The sequence below is a fragment of the Equus przewalskii genome, chromosome 15, assembly GCF_037783145.1.
Source record: "Equus przewalskii isolate Varuska chromosome 15, EquPr2, whole genome shotgun sequence".
NCBI classification, from domain to species: Eukaryota; Metazoa; Chordata; class Mammalia; order Perissodactyla; family Equidae; genus Equus; species Equus przewalskii.
In genome coordinates, this window is record NC_091845.1 from 5839527 (window position 1) to 5860562 (window position 21036).

At 42.0% G+C, this 21036-nt stretch overlaps 1 protein-coding gene across 37 annotated transcripts in view; it reads right to left on the bottom strand.

Moving 5' to 3' along the window:
* The window catches only part of IFT122 (intraflagellar transport 122), a 74626-nt gene that overhangs the window by 30714 nt on the left and 22876 nt on the right, over positions 1-21036 (bottom strand). For 32 of the 37 annotated variants that reach the window (XR_011526853.1, XR_011526852.1, XR_011526855.1 and 29 more), the window contains 6 exons: positions 9005-9196; positions 8705-8843; positions 8049-8251; positions 6970-7107; positions 5492-5656; positions 3142-3339 (listed from right to left, as the gene is read on the bottom strand). Coding sequence is in view for 30 of the 37 variants with exons in the window: in XM_008531008.2 (XP_008529230.2) it covers positions 3142-3339; positions 5492-5656; positions 6970-7107; positions 8049-8251; positions 8705-8843; positions 9005-9196 (1035 nt within the window). In the remaining 7 variants the exon portion in view is untranslated. Of the gene's footprint in view, positions 1-3141; positions 3340-5491; positions 5657-6969; positions 7108-8048; positions 8252-8704; positions 8844-9004; positions 9197-20607; positions 20781-21036 lie in introns of all 37 variants that reach the window. The other 5 variants (XM_070574704.1, XM_070574700.1, XM_070574703.1 and 2 more) reach the window with 1 other exon arrangement.

Genomic DNA, 21036 nt, shown 5'->3' on the forward strand with positions numbered 1-21036 from the left:
TGCCCTGCCCAGCCCACAGGCTACCAAGGGCAAACAAGAGAAGTGCTTTGAAAGCGATAAAGTGAGAGCAAAAAGTGAGCATGCCCATTACTACCTCTTTATTTTCTCAGCACCAGTTCATCATCATCTCCCGAACTCTCCAGATTTGTTCCCACCCCGACCTTTCTCTGTTTGAAACACCCTTGCTGCTCCTTTCTGCCTTCCCAGACCTTTCAGGGCTCAGATTAGGTGTCACCACCTCCTGGAAGCTTTCTCAAACTCCCCATGCACAATGAGCTTTCCTTTCTAAACTCCTTTAGTGAGCACCTTCCATTCCAATTTAGTTGTTTTGTAGTGTTTACTATTTTAAGATGGTTAATAATAATAGGAATTGGGCTAGACAAAACCAGAAAGATGGGTATATTTAATCCCACTGCATTACACTCCAGAGAGTGAAAGGAAGTGTTTGAGGTCATAGCTGGTTTAGACTGACTGGTGCTGGAAACCTTCCTACCATCCCTCCTTCCAGATGGGGCTGCCTCACTGTGTGTGACACCTGTGAACGGTTCCTAAGCCAGAACTCAAAGCCAGTGCTCCTTCCCCTGAACTGTACAATTTCTTGCCATGCTGAATGCCCCAGGAAGGTGGGACAGAGACTCAGACAGGCACATCAGAATTGAGCATACAATGAATGGTTAACATTTGGGCTTGCTTGGGAAGCGCAATCGGAGAGTGGGAGTTTTAAAAATATCCTAACTGAACAAATGCCCTCTGAGCTCCACTTCATCTCACTGTTGCATTCCAAGCATGAAGTCACCACCCACCCTGAGAAGCCTGAACTAGAGCTTGCTGGCCTACTTGGCAGCCCTGACAAACCAGTTCTTGCACAAGATGATGTAAATTTCGAAAGGAAACCAGAAATCCCCAGAGTGTGTATGATGCTTTCTCCCTCCTCTCTAGGCGAAAACCACGGGATGGCTGGAGGCAGAGGCGACAGATAAATAGCCTTTGTCTTGAGTCTGTCTTTCCTAACCCTTGGCAGTTCTGACCTGCTGCATCAGCAGGATGGCCCTGGGGGGGCTCTGGCTTCTGAATCTTAAGGGCTTGGCAGAGGGAACCCCAGGCCGCCCCTTCGGCTCCTCTTGGCTGGCCAAAGCCAAGGAACAGCAAACTGTATTTATCTTTGAGGTCAGGATGGCAGTCTTGGGGGAAGAACTTCCAATCAGCACAGCTGGTTTGGAACGATGGGGGAGGACTGGGTTTCTGGTGGATGTGGTACATGGGTGTGGGATGGGGAGCAGATGAGGACTGCAGGGAAACAGTCCAGCAGGCGTTGTTCTTGCCTCTCCTCCTGCTGCCACTTCTACCCACTTTTCTCCCTTCTTTCTCTGGCTTTTTTTCTCTTTCCTTTTCCTCAGATCTGAATTCCACTAACATTTATTGAATAATTGCTCTGTGTCAGACACTAATAATTCTTGCAGCAATGAAGAACAAGGATATCATCAATTTAGAGGAGGAAGGGGACTCCAGCCCCATTCTTTACAAGCCAAGCCAGGGACAGTGAGTGAAGGCAAGGTGCGTGGAGGGAATGTAGATTGATGTAATATAGCTGAAGGGCAATCTGGAAAAGTCTAAAAATTTTTCAAATGTACATAGCCTTTGACCCAGCAATTTCACTTCTAGGAGTTTATACCAAGGAGCTAAGCTGGGATAGGTTGAAAGACTTAGCTAGAAAGATGTCCACTATCTACAACAGCAAAAAAGCAGTAAACAGCATAAATGTCCAACAATAGGTCCTGGTTGAGTAACTTGTGGAACATCCATGTGACAGAATAAAAAGCAATTAAAAACAATGCCGGGGGTAGGGGAACAGGGTGAGGGGTGTGCTTATAATAAAAGGGCAACCCAACACTGGGGATCTTGTAGGTTGGTGGTGGATACATGAACCTACACAGATGATAAATTTGTACTGTAATTTTGCAAATTGTTACCAATGGGGGAAACTTGGCAAGTTGTGCAACAGATCTCCGTATGATTTCTTACAACTATATGTGAATCTACAACCATCTTAGTAATTAAAAATTCTAGAGAAGTACATTTATTGACATGGAGCCATGTTTCCAGTACATTGCTGAGTGAAAAAGCCAGACTGCTAGTTGATAGCCAATAATTCATACAAAGTAATATGTAAATGTTAGGTTAAATTAGAAGATGGTAATGAAGGTGATTAAAAGTCTCTCTCTTATTTATGATCCACATTCAGTAAAGTACAGTAGATCTGAAGTTTCATCTACAGGAGCAATACTTATAGATAAAATCACAAAACAATATTTATGATGACTACACTTTTGTTTAAAATGTTTATATAAAACCATAGACTCAAATTGCATACTATGCATAGAAAAGGTCTGGGTAGATATATTTCAAAATCTTTAAGACTGATTCTTTCTTGAGGATGGGATTCTGAGGGCTAGTCTCTCCTAGGTGCTCGTCTGCATTTTGTGAGAGTTCTACAGTGGGCACGATGCACCTTGGAGCAGACAGCAGCTGGGACAGCTGTGATTAGGCCAGCCCTGACTAAGGTTGTCAATCTCTGTCCTCCTGTCTACGTTCCTGCCCTCCTCCATTCCAAAGCTCCAGGCTACAGCCCCTCATTTCTGCTCTGGCCTCCTCCTAGTTTGAAGGATTTGTACAGATAGTCCCATGCTCCCTTTTTGGCTCACAGACCTCAGCCCCGACACCCCATCTCACTCAGATTCTCTTTCTCTCACAAATGCCACCCACCTCATGCACCTGTGCAGACACTCTGCTGGACTTCCAGCTTTGCTGGCTTGCTTCACTCTGTGCCCAGCACAGCTGTCAGTGAAACACACTCTGTCTGCTGATAGACAACCCTGCATACCCCTCCCCATCCCTACCAAGGAAGAGGGATCAGAAAGAAATGCAGGCTCAGTGAGGTTGAGCTGTCTGCCCAAAGACACACAGGTTGCATGGGGTAGAGACAGGGTTTCAGGTTCAAATCCAGAGTGCCTTCCATGACAACACAGCTGCCACTCTTGTCTCTCTTCCTTCTCTCCTCGCCAAAGCACCAGTGAGGGGCCTGGCTTTCCTGGTTTTGTCTGCCCTGTCCCTGCTTAGAGCTGGCTCGTGCCCCCAGGTTACCTGCGGCACCTCCACGGCCGACATGGAGAAGACATGGAGGCAGAAGATCTTGGAGCCGTTGTAGCCGACCACGAAGCCCTGCAGCTTCTGCTGGTGCACGGGGAAGGTGCTGGCTTTGATGTTGAGGTAGCCTCCTCCTGAGAAACAGAGCATGTCCTCACACTGGGTGTTCCAGGCCACGCTGTTGGCATTCGGTTCCTGAGGGACAGGGATGGTGAGGATCCTGTGACAACCACCCTGGGCTTTGGCACCATTCGCACATTCAGTCAAGTACCCTTTTTAAAACCTGGGTTAAGCTAAATTGCTAACAGTGGGATGGAGGGAAAGGGAGGAAAAGGGAATCAGAAGAAATGGAGAGAGGCATAGAGGCAAGCTCTTCTGTGGATTTGTGTATGTTGGAATTTTTTAATAAGCAAACGTTACTTTTGAAAAAGATTATCTCCAAATATTAATCACTACATAATACATAAGAAAATCAGCAAAGTGAATTCTACTTCTGTTAAACAATGAGTATTCATAGCTATGCATAGAAGAAGGTGTAAAGGGACATATTCCAAAGAATTAACAGTGATTGTTTTGGGGTGGCTAGAATTGTGTGTGCTTTTATTTTCTACGTTTTTTGTTTGTCTGAAATTTTCTTTTAGTCATGAACATCTACTGTGTTTTATAATAAGAAAAAGAACAGTGAGTTATTTTTAAAGTTAGAAAATAATATATTGTCTCTGCATTTATAATCCACACACTGTAAAAAGCCACCCTGGGAGGCAGGCACCCCTGCCCACCTCCTCCCAGTTTTCTGCGTGGCTCTGAGCCCCGGGACCAGCAGATGTTCATACCTTCCTGCCTAGAATCTTTTACAATATCTGAATCTCTTATAATGAGCATGTATTCCTCTTATAATGAGGAAAAAAAATACAGCTCTTTTCATGTAAAGAGGGCAGGGGCAGTAGAGAGGAGAAAAAGCTGAGAATACTTATGTCTCCTGGCCAAGTCTGAGAATTACCTCCCTGAGCCCACTACTGAACCCTCACTGGGGACTGGGAAGGACACCCCCCTTCCCTTCCTATATGAGTCTAGGCTAAGACACAGAGTCACAACTGGGGCAGCTAATCTACCTTCAGGCATGGTGTTGAGGTAGGGCAGAAGAGAAGGAACATGGAGGGCCCTATTTTGTGCCAGCCACTGAGCAAGGCACTAATGGTATCTTGTTTAGTCCTGTAGCAATTCTGAGAGGGGGTAATTGTCAGTTCCATTTTAGAGGTAAGGAGAAATTGAGGCTCAGAGAAGTTCACTAACTTGCTCAAGATCACACAGTAAGTAATGAAGGCAGGACTGGAGCCCAGGTCTGTCTGAAGGCAAAGCCCATGCTCTTTCACCTAAACCACTCTACCTTCCCAGTGATGTGAGTGAGTGGTTATCAACTGAGCCAGTTGCAGCCTTGGGCTTCTGGTAGCCAGGTAGTCCTTTCCAAATGACCAAGGTAGCTCCCTACTCTAGCACCCCTCCGCCCTGCTGATTCTGCTGCTGAGGACAAGGGGGAACCCTGGTAAGGGAACCTCAATCTTCCCACAATATTGGGAAACCTGTAGTGGCCAAGGGAGCCGGTCAGGGGAGGTTTCAGCTTTGGGAGGCACTCACTTCAGGAAAATGGGCCCTGACCACTTACAAAGCCCTAAACAGGCAGAGAGCAGTGCTGAGTCCAGTAGAAAGCTGGCCAGGTGCTGGGCACAGAGCCTTTGGGCTCTCTCCAGTGACACACTTCCCACTTCCTCCAGCCACAGGACCAAGTGGTGTGTAAACAACGCCTGTCCCCCAAAACAGTTCACATTTTGCTGGCTCTTATAGCATCCTTGTGAAATAAGTAGAAGGGAGGGCTTCCACTCATCCTTTCCCTTCTCTGAAATGACAAAACTGGTCCTGTTTCCTTACTGTATCTTAGGTCATGCACAGATATAGGCAAGCCCCCAGTAGCTGAGAAGCAGACTTTTTCAAAATCATCATCACATTAACCCATGCACAGAGAGCCTGCAACATACCCCACTTAGATTTATTATTATTTATTTATTGCTCACAGTAACCTTGTAAGGTGTTACTTGCCCATCTTACCTTCGAGGAAACCAAAGTTCAAAGAGGCTTACCCAGCTCCTGCAGCTCGTGTGTGGGAGGGTCAGCCTATGCCCAGGGGCCTCTCAGATTCTGCACCCCTGCTCTGCCCCTACACCCCTACATCTCACTGCTCCTCCCAGAGACCCACCTGGGAGCCAGAGTGTGAGCCCTTCCTGCAGGGACAGAAGCTAGAAGAGGGTCTCTAATCAAAAGACCATGTCCTGGGCATTCTCTGAGACTTCACCTGAAAAAGCAATTCCTTGGTGTGGATGTCATACACCAGGCATGTGTCGTTTTCATCCACCACAGCCAGTTTGTTGCGGGAGGCACTCATGTCCAAGCAGCGCACAGCTGTGGCCTGCTTCAGCAGGACGATTGCAAAGAGATTGTCCACAAAAATCTTCAGGATCTGGCAAAATTTCAGAGAAAAAGTGTGAGTCACCATGGCAACAAGACCCTGGAACACCGCCAGGCTGTTGGAATCCCATGTGTTCTACAGGAACAACTCCCACCAACTTCACCAGAGGCTCCGTGCAGAGAAGAGGACTCATCGAAAGAAAAGGCGTGGAGGTTCAGCTTTAGGAGACCAGAAGTGTGATTCATCAGAGCTCCCCAAAGTAATGACAGGCTCCAAGACACGACAATTTCTGCTTGAGTGGGGGTTTATTATCATTACCCACACTAAACCATCTAGCAAGATTCGAGTCACAAACTAACAGAAAGAGGCTACTGTAAAAACTGACAAGACATCTGGTATAACCAGAGCAAAACATGATGATGGTGATGGTGACAGTTATCAGTTATTGACTGTTTTTGACAACCCTGTAAAACATGTGGTATTATCCTCATTTATAAAACCTGAGCCTCAGAGGGGTGAAGCGACTTTCCCAGAGTCACACAGCTAGTGAGTACCTAAGCACGAACATGACCCCAGGTTGACTTGCCCCCAAAGCCATGCTCTCAGGCCGTACACTGGAAGTGACAGCTGACTAGGAGAAAGAAGCGGGCTTTCTTCTCTTTGGTGTTGCTACTCTATGGCCCCTTCTAATCTCATCCTCCATGACATCCCTCTCCAGAATAGGCCTGACAAGCCTCAGCCACAGGCCATCTGCTAGACAGCTTGGCTCTCAGGCTAAGGCAGTTATATTTTCACTTTCAAATTTCCATGTAGCCCACTTAGAATTCTTATTTTGCACAAAGAACACACACACACACATCTGTTTAACTTTGTGTAATCTAGATTTTGCACATCTATTTGAGCAAAGGACTCATTTTTCTTATAACATCTAGTAGTAGCCTGAGGACCTGAAGCCTCTAAGTCACAAGCTAGAACATGCTGCCTGAATCCATTCACTGTCCTGCTAGGGATCTGACCTAAGGAATGATCTCTGCCCCCATCTCTAGCAAGTCACTGAAACTGCATCTCCATCAAATCTCCCATCTTCTGGGTGACCCTAAACCCACTAATCCACTCTACGGGCAGCCCAGAAGCTATAGCACGAACTCTGCCAGAATGCCGCAGGCTGTGAGTCTGAGGACCACTGCACTTTTGGCCTACAGCTGTGCTCAAAAAATGAAACTCTGGGCTGCCCTCCATTGTGCCCATAGCGGGGGGATGACACTTTTCCTGCCCTGGGAACTCATCCAGGGTCATAATCAGTCTGGTTGCCTGTGTCTGCATGCAGATAATCAGCCTGATGGGAGACACGAGGGAGCACTCACCTGTCCATTCTTCAGGCCCACTAACAGACCTTCCCTTCCTGGAGGGCCACCAATCACCTTGATGTAGCGAATGAGCGACTCCATCTGCCACTCCCGCTCCTTCACTCCACTGAAGGACAGGCACTGCAGCCGTTTCTCCTAGAAAGCAAACCCAGCTCTGCATGGACACTCAACAACAGAATAAGTGTTCCCAGGCCTCTTAAAGGGGTCTTCCTTCACCTGAGGGATGAACAATACCTATTCATTCAGTATATATCCAACTCCACCTAGTCTCCATGGCCGGCACCATCAATCCTTCACACAAGTCTTCCCCATGGAGCCCAGCTCAGCCTCAGATCTTCTATGCAGACCTCAGGCAGCCACAGGAGAGGCAGCACCCAAAAGCACACCTATCTGGCACACCTATCCCACAACCTGTGGCACCCCTAAACTGCTTGAAGTTCTAGACTTTGAGAAAGATTTTAAGAATATTTTACATTACAGAGATCTCTAAAGGATTTGTTCCACTTTATCACTTCCAATAGGCCTAGTTTCATGAAACCAAATCCACCTCTACTTTCAAGAAAGATGCTGAGCTGGCCTTCTTTCAGTCTTTCTAAATTCTCTTGGCATTGCCCTAGACATTTTCTAGGAAGCTTTAAAGTTGAGAAAATTTTTTCTATGAAAAAAATCTCTCAGGAAGTAAAACTTCCTTTACTATTTTTGAGTTGATATCATAAATTTATTTGTTGTTTAACTGAAAGATATATCCATTTTTATGCATATGTTTACCAAAAAAAATCGATCTTTATTTTGCGGGATATCAATTTATGCTATAAGTCATTAAAATATATATAATTCCAGTATAACAAAGTGTTTTGCAATACAAAAACGTATTTTCCAGTTTATGGTACATGACTTTCTAGTAGAGTCTGAATCACCTAGATATCAATAAAACAAAAGCAATCAACAGCCACTGAGTTTGATGGAAAGGGACTTGTTTCCTAGTGAACAATTTTAAAACCATGAGCTGGGTACCTTATCCTTGGGAGAATCATGAAGTGTATTCAGCCCAACACCTACAACCTGCAGCTGCCCACCTGGCAGAGGATGATGTGGTCAGCACACACCACCAAGAGGTTGCATTCGAACTTCTTGACAATCTTCTCCTTCACCCTGTAATGCATGTCTGACGAGTCATCTGAATACAACTCATAGATGAGGATTTTCTCTGGCAGTTGGATAGCTAATCGATTTTTGTAGATGGCAATTTTCTTGACAAGCTCTTTGCATTTAATCCGAACTGTCAAAGAAAAAAAAAATCCAGGTCTAGCCAGAGGTGGTTAAGTTAGGTAGAAGGCAGAGAAATTAAAAGCTAAAGGAGATACTCTCATCAAAAAAAAGAAGACTGGCAACAGATATTAGCTCAGGTGCCAATCCTTAAAAAAAAAAAAAAGACCCTTGCAGGTCAGTCAGCCTGGCTCTGATTTTTTAAACATTATCTTTCCTTAGTCAGGGACTCCATGTTCCCCTTGCAATTATCTGAAAAATTTTGTGAGTCTGTGCATTTTGTTTTTGGAGATAGGGTTTATTGCTTTTACTGGATTCTCAGAGACATCTACCTCCTCCCCTCTCCCCTCCACACAAAAAAACCAAGAACCAGTGGTCCAATGTGTTTCTAAAAGACCAAGGAGAAACATTTCCTATCATTTCACTTGCCCTGTGAGCAACCCTTCCAACCTCACCTGCCTCTTACCTTTCTGCTCGGTGATCAGGTGTTGCACGATGACATCAGTCATGCTATCCCTGTAGGCATACCGGTCCTTGTAGAGCCCATGGACTGTGCTGAAAATAAGCTGGTAGAAGGAAATGGTGCCATCCTGGCAGCCTACCACCTGTAGGGAAAGAGAGTTGGCAATTTCCAGCTCTCTGTGGATAAAAAGTCTACCCACCCATTTGTCAGGAACAAACATCAATGATCCAACTTGGCTAAACACGGCTGATATTCAGTGCCCACTCAGGCAATGGCCTAACACGATGAACTTCCTCTTCTTACCACATAGTTGGAATCAGGTTTTACTTTACACGTCCACACCCAGGAGTTCTGCTCCCCAACAGTTCCAAGCCGCACTCCATCCTTGGTGAAAAGGGACACTTGCTTGTCTGATCCCCCCAACAAAATGTACTCCCCTTTAGTAAAGTAGCTGATGCAGCAGGGGTCAAAGTTCAGTGACCGATCCCTTCCAATCTGAGAAAAGAGAAGACACACCAAGGGAAAAACCAGTTCTGTATTCATAATAATCACAATATAATTAGGGGCTTTTCCAACTGATTTTAATGGGGAGGGTTGGGAAGACAGGGGAGAGCTGGCCAGCCTCATCTCCTATGTGATTCCATGGTAAACACAAGCCAGCCTCCTCTGGAGCATCCTCCACCACTAGAGTCAGTAGCACCTCCCCTAGTCCCACCTAACTGCTCCAGGAGTGTGTTTTAGCTCCTCAGCCAATCCGTACCCAGAGATGGTCTTTTCCCATAGGCCTTCCTCTGCACATAGTCCTTGCTAGGGTTCAATGGTTCCCATCAGCTTCTTTTTTTTAGTATTTCATAAAACTAAATTTACTCAGTTTAAAAAACTGTCCTTTATTCTGAAACTACATCCATCTTACTTCTCATTATAACAATCTTATTGAGGTATAATTCTCATACTATACAATTCACCAATTTAAAGCGTACAACTCATTGGCTTTTAATATATTTGGAGTTGTGCAACCATCAGCACTAATTCCAGAACATTTCCATCACCCCAATAAGAAACCACAGACCTTAGTAGTCAATCCCAATTCCCCCCTTTCCATCCCCTTACAATCACCAATCTACTTTCTGTATTTATGGATTTGCATATTTTGGATATTTTATATAAATGGCATCAGACAATATGTAGCCTTTTGTGACTGATTCATCCATGTCGTAGCATGTATCGGTACTTCATTCCTTTTCATTGCCGAATAATATTCCATTACATGGATACACATTTCATTTATGTATTCATCAGTTGATGGCCCTTTCTACTTTTTGGCTACTATGAATAATGGTGCTATGAATATTTGTGTACAAGTTTTTGTGTGGACATATGTTTTCATCTTTCTTGGATATATATTCCTATGAGCGGAATTGCTGGGTCATATGGTAACTTTATGTTTAACCTTTTGAGGAACAGCCAGCCTTTTTCAAAGTTGACTATACAATTTTATATTTGTACAGTAGTGCATAAGGGTTCCAATTTTTCCATCCTAGTGAGTCTGAAGTGGTATTTCATTGTGATTTTGACTTGCATTTCTCTGGTGTCTAATGATGCTGAGCATCTTTTCTTGTGCCTATTGGCCACGTGTTTATCTTATTTGGACAAATGTCTATTCAGATCCTTTTTCCATTTTTTAATTCGATTGCCTTTTTATTACTGAGTTGCAAGAGCTCTTTATACATTCTAGATACAAGTCCCTAATCAGATATATGCTTTATAAAAATTTTCTCCCATTCTGTGAGTTGTCTTTTCACTTTTGATGGTGTTCCCTCAGCTTTTAGGATGAAGGTCAAGCTCCTGAGCTTACCTCCCAATATCTTTCTCTCAGCCAAAATGAACTTCTTATAGTTTCCCTAGTGGACCATGCGCTTTCAGGCCTCCATGTTCTCACAGGTGCTATTCTCCACACCACCCTAGCCCTGGCCAGGGGTGCCGTCTCCCTCTCCTTCTTTGCCAGGTGTCAGCTCCTCCAGGAAACATCCTCCAATCTCCCAGCCACACCCAAGGCCTGATTTAATCCCCCCTCCCATGTGCTCCCATGGCCCCTGTGCTTGCCTCTCCCACAGCACTGGTCTGTAGTGACAGGTTTAATTTGATGCCCTCCACCCCAAACCCCAAGTTCCTTATTGGAGTTTTTTGCTGCCTCTGAGGGTACCTTTGTGAATAAAAAGACTATTTATGTTTACCATTATTAAACTAGTAGTTTATTAAAGAAATAACTCTAAAAACTGGGTTTTCCTTAGGTTTTTAAGTTCCATTTCTAAGACTGGTAAAAGTAAACAACCAATTGAAAAGGGGCCTTTGAGTAATGTTTACTGAATTAAATTGTGAACAGACCAAAAAAATCCCTCAGTCAGCCTCGTTTACAACTTAGTTAATTCCCCTAAACTAACTTAAACTGCGATTATTAATTTAACATATTCATTTTCCTTTTTAAGGCTTTCAAATGCCTAACAACCCAAAACTTTCCCTAGTACTTGTATAATGATAGTAAATCTAATAAGAAAAATAAAAAATCCTATGAGTCATGACATGGAAATCTTGCAGCTTCTGGTAATAGCTCACTAGTTCCCACTGGACCAATTCTCCTACAAGTAACAACCATAAACTCTGGATCAACTATAAATTACAACCACTTGAAGGCACTGGAGAGCAACCAGAAGCAGACAGAAATGGAAGATACAGGTGCATTTGAAAGAAAGGAATGGCATTAGGTGAGTCTCTCATTTTTTAATGTTCTTTTTTTGCCTGAGGACAGGCCCCAGCAGCATCCTGCTGAATGAGCACAGAATTTGGAGTGACCACAGAAGCTTGAAAGTGAGGTGGGAAATCCCAGAAAAGAGACAGATGCAGAGGGGGAGCCTAAATTCTGCACATACACTCTGCTGAATATCTGGAACCCCTTGAACTACACATGTGTGGGGCAGATGCCAAGCAGCCTAGCAAAGCTTAAGAACTGAACAGAGACTTAAGCTGCTGCCCACACTGGAAAGATGGAGTTTGAATGCTGAGTCCAGCAAAGTTAACTACCTGCTTTAAAAAAAGCCAACTACACAATAATCTTCAGAGAAACATGACAGAAGTGAGTCCCTATGATATATCATTCACAATGTGTAGAATATAACCCCAAATTCCAAAAAGCAGAAAAATGTGAACCATATTCAAGAGAAAAGACAATCAATAGAGACTGATCCCAAGATGATCCAGATGTTGAAATTAGCAGATTAGAATTTAAAAATAGCTAGTTTAACTATGGTCAAGAATCTAAAGGAAAATATATTTGTAATAAATGAACAAATAGGAAAAAAGAACCAAATGTAAATTCTGGAACTGAAAATGCAACAAGTGAAACAAAAATTCACTGGATGAGCTTAACAGAAATATTACAAATGACAGAAAAGTCAGTGAAGTAGAAGACTGAGCAATAGAAATCCGCCAATCTGAAGATCAGAGAAACAAAAAAAAAAAATTAAGAGATGCTTTTCTTGAGTGACGTAAGCATCACGGTGGAGTGAACTTGCCTGGGATTCTCTCCCCTCCAACATACGACGAAAACGGACATCCATACTCCAGCAGAGGACATCCTAACACAACACCAAAATGTTGGAGAGACACGCAGCCATACCAAGGAGGGCGGAGAGGCTGGGGCCCCCCTCAGAGGAGCTGGAACGGGGTAAGAGAGAACTTCATCCTCTCCCCTAAAGACTGCAATCCGTGACCGTGGGAGGCTCTGAGAGGGAAGGAATAGGGGAGAGGACGTTTGTTCGTGGGAACATCAAGGACCCCTGAGGACCCATGCAACCTAGAGGGAAGCCCTCTACTGGGGCGAGAGCTTTCGTAGGGGGGTGACCTTGTCAAGCCAACACCCCAGGAGAGCAAATAGTGAGAGCAGAGTGAGAAAGCCCAGAGTGCATGTAGGAGAAAGTGCTCCTCCTCCAACCTGCCCCGTGCTGGCTCCACTGCCTGGTATCTCAGCTGAAGGCAGAGGGCTCAGAATACGCTGCTCTTGACCCACACCCAGTGGTGATAGGTGGTAACTGCAACCAAATAATAACAGGATGCGTAAGATCCAAGCCACCCCTTCTAGCAATATCAAAAATTATATCAAATCTCCAGACCAGAGAGAAAACAAGTACCTAGAATTCAGTCCTGAGGACACAGAAATATGTAATCTAAATGATAATGAATTTAAAATGGCTATCATCAAAAAACTCAATGAGGTAAAAGAAAATGTAGAGAAACAATTCAACAAGTTCAGAAGCTACTGCACAAAAGAGACTGAAACTATAAAGAAGAATCAATCAGAAATGTTAGAGACGAAAGACACAATGGAAGAGATAAAACAGAATACAGATTCCCTGAAAGCTCGAGTAGACATCATTGAGGAGTGTATCAGCATAATCAAGGATAAACATGTTGAAACGCTCCACACAGACGAGAAGAGAGAATTAAGACTAAAAAGAAATGAAGAAAGTCTCCAAGAAATATCTGACTCAATTAGGAAATGCAACATAAAAATTATAGGTATTCAAGAAGGAGGAGAGAAGGAGAATGGAGCAGAAAGCATGTTCAAAGAAATAATAGCAGAGAACTTCCCAAACCTAGGGAAAAAGAGGGAAATCCATGTGGAAGAAGCTTCCAGATCTCCTACATATGTCAATGTAAAAAGACCGACTGCAAGGCATATAGTAGTAAAACTGGCAAAAATGAACAACAAAGAAAGAATACTAAGGGCAGCAAGGCAGAAGAAAATAACCTAGAAAGGAACCCCTATCAGGCTTTCAGAGGATTTCTCAGCAGAAACCTTACAAGCTAGGAGAGAAAGGAATGACACATTCAAATCTTTTAAAAGACAAAAATTTCCAGCCAAGAATACTCTATCCAGCAAAAATATCCTTCAGATATGATGGAGAAATAAAAACTTTCCCAGACAAACAAAAGGTAAGGGACTTTGTAGCCACAAACTGCCCCCCACACCAAGAAATCCTCAAGAAGGCCCTCATACCCGAAAAAAAAAAAAAGCAGACAAAAGGGTCACAAAGCACGGAGTAAGGAGATAAATAGGTAGACAGAATCAGAATAGGACAGCAAATACTCAAGTATAGCATTAAAGATAAAAGGAAGGAAAACACCAAAAACAAAGGAAATCTTGTCATTTTTAACCATAAACTCACAACACAAGATGGAATAAGATGTGAGAAAAACAACTTAGGAGAGGAGGAGGCAAGGGACTACATTGGTTTAGACTAAGGAAATAAGAGGCCATCAGAAAATGGACTATCTTATACATGAGATTCTGAATACAAAACTCATGGTAACCACTAAACAAAAAAGCAGAACACAGACACAAAGAATAAATAAGGAGAAAACAAATAAACACATCATAAAAAACTACATAATTCAATGGGGTGACCAAAACACACAGGACGAGAAACAAAGGAAATGCAGGAGAACCAGAAAACAAGTGACAAAATGACAGCATCATATATCATATATCAATAATCACCCTAAACGTAAATGGATTGAATTCTCCAATAAAAAGACACAGGGTGGCAAGATGGATTAAAGAACAAGATCCAACACTGTGCTGCCTCCAGGAAACACATCTCAGCTCCAATGACAAACACAGGCTCAGAGTGAAGGGATGGAAGACAATACTCAAAGCTAATGGCAAACAAAAGAAAGCAGGTGTTGCAATACTTACATCAGACAAAGCAGACTTCAAGATAAGACAGGTAAAGAGAGATAAAAAGGGGCAGAATATAATGATCAAAGGGACATTCTATCAAGAAGAAATAACACTTATAAATATCTATGCACCCAACACAGGAGCACCAAAGTTCACAAAGCAACCATTGACAAACCTAAAAGAAGATATTAATAATAACACAATAAGAGGAGGGGACCTCAACACTCCATTCACATCCTTGGATAGATCATCCATACAGAAAATCAACAAGGAAACAGTGGAATTAAATGAAAAGCTAAACCAGTTGGACTTAATAGACATATATACAACACTCCATCCAAAAACAGCAGAATACACATTCTTCTCAAGTGCACACAGGACATTCTCAAGGATAGACCACAGGTTGGGAAACAAGGCAAGCCTCAATAAATTTAAGTGAGTTGAAATAATAACAAGCATCTTTTCTGATCACAATGCTATAAAGCTAGAAATTAATTACAAGAAAAAAGCTGAGAAAGGAACAAAGATGTGGAGACTAAACAACAAACTATTGAACAAGCAATGGATCATTGAATAAATTAAAGGAGAAAACAAAAAATATCTGGAGACAAATGAAAATGATACCATACCATACCAACTCACACAGGATGCAGCAAAAGTCGTATTATGAGGGAAATTCATCACAATACAGGCACACCTTGACAAACAAGAAAAATCCCAAACAAGCAATCTCAAATTACACCTAACTGAATTAGAAGAAGAATAAATAAAGCCCAAAGTCAGCAGAAGGAGAGAAATAATAAAAATCAGAGCAGAAATAAATGCTATTGAAACAAAAAAGGCAGTAGAAAGTATCAATGAAACAAAAAGCTGATTCTTTGAGAAGATAAATAAAACTGACAAGCCCCTAGCCACACTAACAAAGAAAAAAAGAGAGAAAGCTCTTTATTAGAAATGAATAAAATCAGAAATGAAAGCAGAGAAATAACAATGGACACCACAGAGATACAATGGATTATAAGAGAATACTATGAAAAACTATATGCCAACAAAATAGATAATCTAGAGGAAATGGATAAATTCTCAGACTCTTACAACCTCCCAAAGCTGAACCAAGAAGAAACAGATAATCTGAATAGACCAATCACAAGGAAAGAGATTGAAACAGTAGTCAAAAGCATCCCAAAGAATAAAACCCTAGGACCAGATGGCTTTCCTGGGGAATTCTACCAAATTATCAGAGAGGATTTAATACCTATCCTGCTCAAGCTATTCTAAAAAATTAGGGAAGATGGAGCACTTCCTAACACATTCTAGGAGGCCAACATCACTCTGATACCAAAGCCTGACAAGGACAGCACAAAAAAAGGAAAACTACAGGCCAGTATTGCTGATGAACATAGATACAAAAATCCTCAGGAAAATTTTGGCACCCGAACTCAGCAATACATCAAAAGGATCACACATTATGATCAAGTGGGATATATACTAGGGACACAGGGATGGTTCAACATCTGCAAATCAATCAATGTGATACACCACATCAACAAATTGAGGAATAAAAACCACATGATAATTTCAATAGATGCATAGAAAGTATTTGACAAGATCCAACAGCCATCTATGATAAGAACTCTGAACAAAATGGGCATAGAAGGAAATTACCTCAACATAGTAAAGGCCATATATGACAAACTCACAGCCAACATCATACTCAATGGGCAAAAACTGAGCACCATCCCCCTGAAAACAGGAACGAGACAAGAATGCCCTCTATCACCACTCTTATTCAACATAGAACTGGAGGTTTTGGCCAGAGCAATTAGGCAAGAGAAAGGAATAAAAGGAATCTAAACAGGGAGTGAAGAAGTGAAAGTCTTGCTGTTTGCAGATGACATGATCTTATATATAGAAAACCCCAAAGAATCCATCAGAAAACTAATAGAAATAATTAACAATTACAGTAAAGTTGCAGGGTAAAACATCAACTTACAAAAATCAGTTGCTTTTCTATACTTTAATAACGAACTTACAGAAAGAGAACTCAAGAATACAACTCCAGGGGCCGGCATGGTGGCGCAGCAGTTAAGTGCACATGTTCTGCTTCAGCGGCCCGGGGTTGACGGGTGAGGATCCTGGGTGTGGACAGGGCACCACTTGGCAAGCCATGCTGTGGTAGTCATCCCACATACAAAGTAGAGGAAGATGGGCACGGATGTTAGCTCAGGGCCAGGCTTCCTCATCAAAAAGAGGAAGACTGGCGGGAGATGTTAGCTCAGGGCTAATCTTCCTCCAAAAAAAAAAAAAAAAAGGAATACAATTCCACTTACAATCACAACTAAAAGAATAAAGTACCTAGGAATGAATTTAACCAAGGAGGTGAAGGACTTATACAACGAAAACTACAAGACATTACTGAAAGAAATTGATAATGACATAAAGAGATGGAAAGAGATTCCATGCACATGGGTTAGAAAAATAAACACAGCTAAAATGTCCATACTACCCAAAGCAATCTGTAGATTCAGTGCAATCCCAATCAGAATCCCAATGACATTCTTCATGGAAATAGAACAAAGTATCCTAAAATTCATATGGGGCAATCAAAGACCCCAAATTGCTAAGGCATTCTTGAGGAAAAAAAAACAAAGCTGGAGGCATCACAATTCCTGACTTCAAAATGTGCTACAAAGCCATAGTGATCAAAACAGCATGGTACTGGTACAAAAACAGGCACACAGATAAGTGGAACAGAACTGAAAGCCCAGAAATAAAACCACACATCTTCAACAAAGGTGCCAAGAACATACAATGGAGAAAAGACAGTCTCTTCAATAAAGGGTGTTGGGAAAACTGGACAGCCACATTCAAAAGAATGAAAATGTACCATTATCTTACACTATACACAAAAACAAACCCAAAATGGATCAAAGACTTGAAGATAAGTCCTGAAACCATAAAACTCCTGGAAGATAACACAGGTAGTACACTCTTTGACATCAAACTTAAAAGGATCTTTTTGAATACCTCATCTTCTCAAACAAGGGAAACAAAAGAAAAAAATAAACAAGCGGGAGTTCATCAGACTGAAGAGCTTCTGCAAGGCAAAAGAAACTAGGATCAAAACAAAGAGACAACCCACCAATTGGGAGAAAATATTTGCAAATTACATATCTGACAAGGGGTTAATCTCCATAATATATAAGGAACTCACACAACTGAACAACAAAAAAACAAACAGCCCAATCAAAAAATGGGCAGAGGAGATGAACAGACATTTTTCCAAACAAGATAGACAGATGGCCAATAAACACATGAAAAGATGTTCAACATCACTAATCACCAGGGAAATGCAAATCAAAACTACACTAAGATACCACTTTACACCTGTTAAACTGGCTATAATCATTAAACTAAAAACAACAAGTGTTGGAGAGGATGTGGAGAAAAGGGAATCCTCATACACTGCTGGTGGGAATGCAAACTGGTGCAGCCACTATGGAAAACAGTATGGAGATTCCTCAAAAAACTAAAAATAGAAGTACCATGTGACCCAACTATCCCACTACTGGGTATCTACCCAAACAACTTGAAATCAACAATCCAAAGTAACATATGCACCCCTATGTTCGTTGCAGCACTGTTTACAATAGCCAAGACATGGAAACTATCCAAGTGCCCACTGATCGATGATTGGATAAAGAAGAGGTAGTATATATATTTACAATGAAATACTACTCAGCCATAAAAAAAGACAAATTCATCCCATTTGCAATAACATGGAAGGACCTAGAGGGAATTATGCTAAGCGAAATAAGCCAGACTGAGAAAGACAAACACCAGATGATTTCACTCATATGTGCCATATGAACAAACACATGGACAAAGAAAACAGTTCACTGTTTACCAGGGGAAGGGGGGTGGGGTTGGGCACAGGGGTGAAGGGGAGCACCTATGTGGTGACAGACAAGAAATAATGTACAACTGAAATTTCACAATGATGTAAACTATTATGAACTCAATAATGAAAAAAAAAGATTAAAAGAATGAACAGGGCCTCATGACCTGGAGAACAATATCAAAAGGTCTAATTTGTAATTTGAGTCCCAGAAGGAAAAGAGAGAAAGATATTTGAAGAAATAATAACCAAAATTTTTCCACATTTGGTGAAAGAATAAATACATAAATGTATAGACTCAAGAAGCTCAGGGACCACCCCCCAAAGCCAGAAAATATAATGAATCTCTTTAACATTCCAATATTGCTTAGGTGCTTAATAAAAATTTCTTTTATCTTCAATTTAAAATCAGAAGTATAAAAGTGATTACTCAACTACAACTTTTAAATGGCCGTCATAAGACAAGTCTGACAGATATTCTAATATGGATTCTAGGACCAGTCTGCCTGGGTTTCAAATGAGGCTTGGCCACTAGTAAACTGTGTGGCTTTCAGCAGTTACTAAACCTCTCTGTGCCTCAATTTTCTCACATGTAAAGTGGTGATAATATTACCTACCTCATAGAGTTGTTATAAGGATTAACAGAGTTAACCTTGTGAAGAGTTTATATAGTACCTGAAACTCAATAAATGTTAGCTATTATTATTCAGCCAGATCTCCTTAAACATTACAAACACTTAAAATGCCAAAAATACACAAATTATACCTAAGCCTAACAAAAAACTATAGGTTTGATTTACTTCATCATCCTATATTTAATTCTAAATCTTCCCAGATTTAAAAGACACTTACCCACTAAAGCAACATTATTACTGCCGTGTACAAGTTATCTCAGCAGAGTGAGGTTGCTTACCATTCAAAAACTCTGAGCCACAAAATGAGCTGTGGGGCCACACACAAGCAAGAGAGTTCCCATGGCCCTGACCACATGTTGAGCAATTTTTTATCGTCACTATACAAGCAAGACTTCATTCTCTCCCTGTGTATTGTGGTTATTTGTTCCCAGGAATTTCTAATACCCACACCCAGTGCCTGGTACATAGTAGAGTAGATGTGCCAATAAATATTTCTTGATCAATGATGTATACACATTAAATAGATGAATAGGTAGGGCCAGGGCTAGATGCAAGATAATTAAAATGAGAGTTTGGGGAAATCAGCCATGGGAAACTGAGAAAATACTTCACTATCCACTACCTTTATCTTTTCTTTACTCATCTACAAAAGAAATGACCAATGGTAAGATGAGGTAGAAGAAATGATCCCAAAGGTAGGCTACACATACCTGAAACTCCTCCCTTCCAGCATAACATGTTTTGAGGAATAAAGATGCTTTAAATAAAAGGCTCCATTGAGAAGGCTATATTTCTCACCCGCTTGGCTGTGGTACGTAAGCTATCCCCACCAGCTTTGCTCTAATCCTCGGCATCTCCTGCCTACTAACAGGTTTTCCTACCACCAGGCTCTCTCTATTTTAATCCACCTCCATAGACACAAGGAATTCTTCTGAAACAGCAATATGACCAACTTACTCTGTACCTAAATCTATGGCTCCTGAGTACTTATAGTATGTGATGTTCAAACTCTGTATTCACATTATTCAGGTCCTTTATGATCATGTCCCCATGTTCCTTTCTAGTTCCATCTTCTGTCCACAAGTCTTAGGATCCAGTCACCCTGAACAACTCACTGCTCCCTGAGGTGTCACACATCTTCGTTTGTCCCTGCCTTTGCAGATGCTATCTCCTCTGCCTGAAATACCACTCCCAAAGTCCTCTGCCTAGCAAACTCCTGCTTATCTTGCTCAAAGATCACCTCTACAAAATCTCCCATCTCCACCAAGCAGCGACATCATCCTCTTTTGTGCTCCTATAGCTATCTGTACAGCTCTCTATCATGCCATGTATCATGCTGCACTGGGACCGTTGGCTATAAAGGGTGTCCCCACCAGCCTGTGAATTCTCACAGAGCAAAGGCATTAACTTAGCTCTGTGTCAGCAGTTCCTAACACAGGTGAAAGGCCGGCCTAAGTGGGTGCTCATAAATGTTTGTGGGATAAATAAAGCAAATACAGGAAGGTAGGGTCGTGACTAAGACCAAGGCTTTACAGTCAGACCAAGCTGGGTTTCAATCGCAGGTGCCACCATTTACTAGCAGTGTGGGGCCTTGGGCATAATATTTACTTCACTGCTCTGAGTCTCACCTACTCACTTTTAAAGTTTTTTTCTTTTTTCCTTTTTCTCGCCAAAGCCCCCCAGTACATAGTTGTATATTCTTCGTTGTGAGTCCTTCTAGTTGTGGCATGTGGGACGCTGCCTCAGCGTGGTTTGATGAGCAGTGCCATGTCCGCATCCAGGATTCAAACCAACGAAACACTGGGCCGCCTGCAGCAGAGCACGTGAACTTAACCACTCGGCCACGGGGCCAGCCCCACCTACTCACTTTTAAAAAGTTGATAATCAAAGTACCTACTTCAGAGGGTTTTGTGAGAACTAAATGAGATGAAGTATGCACACAGCACTGAGTACAGTACTTGGTATCACAGTAAATGCTCAACAGACAGGCGCTAACAACAATAGTGCATAATTACTAATAATACAATCTCCAAAACTGAAAATAGACTATCACAGGCATGACCAC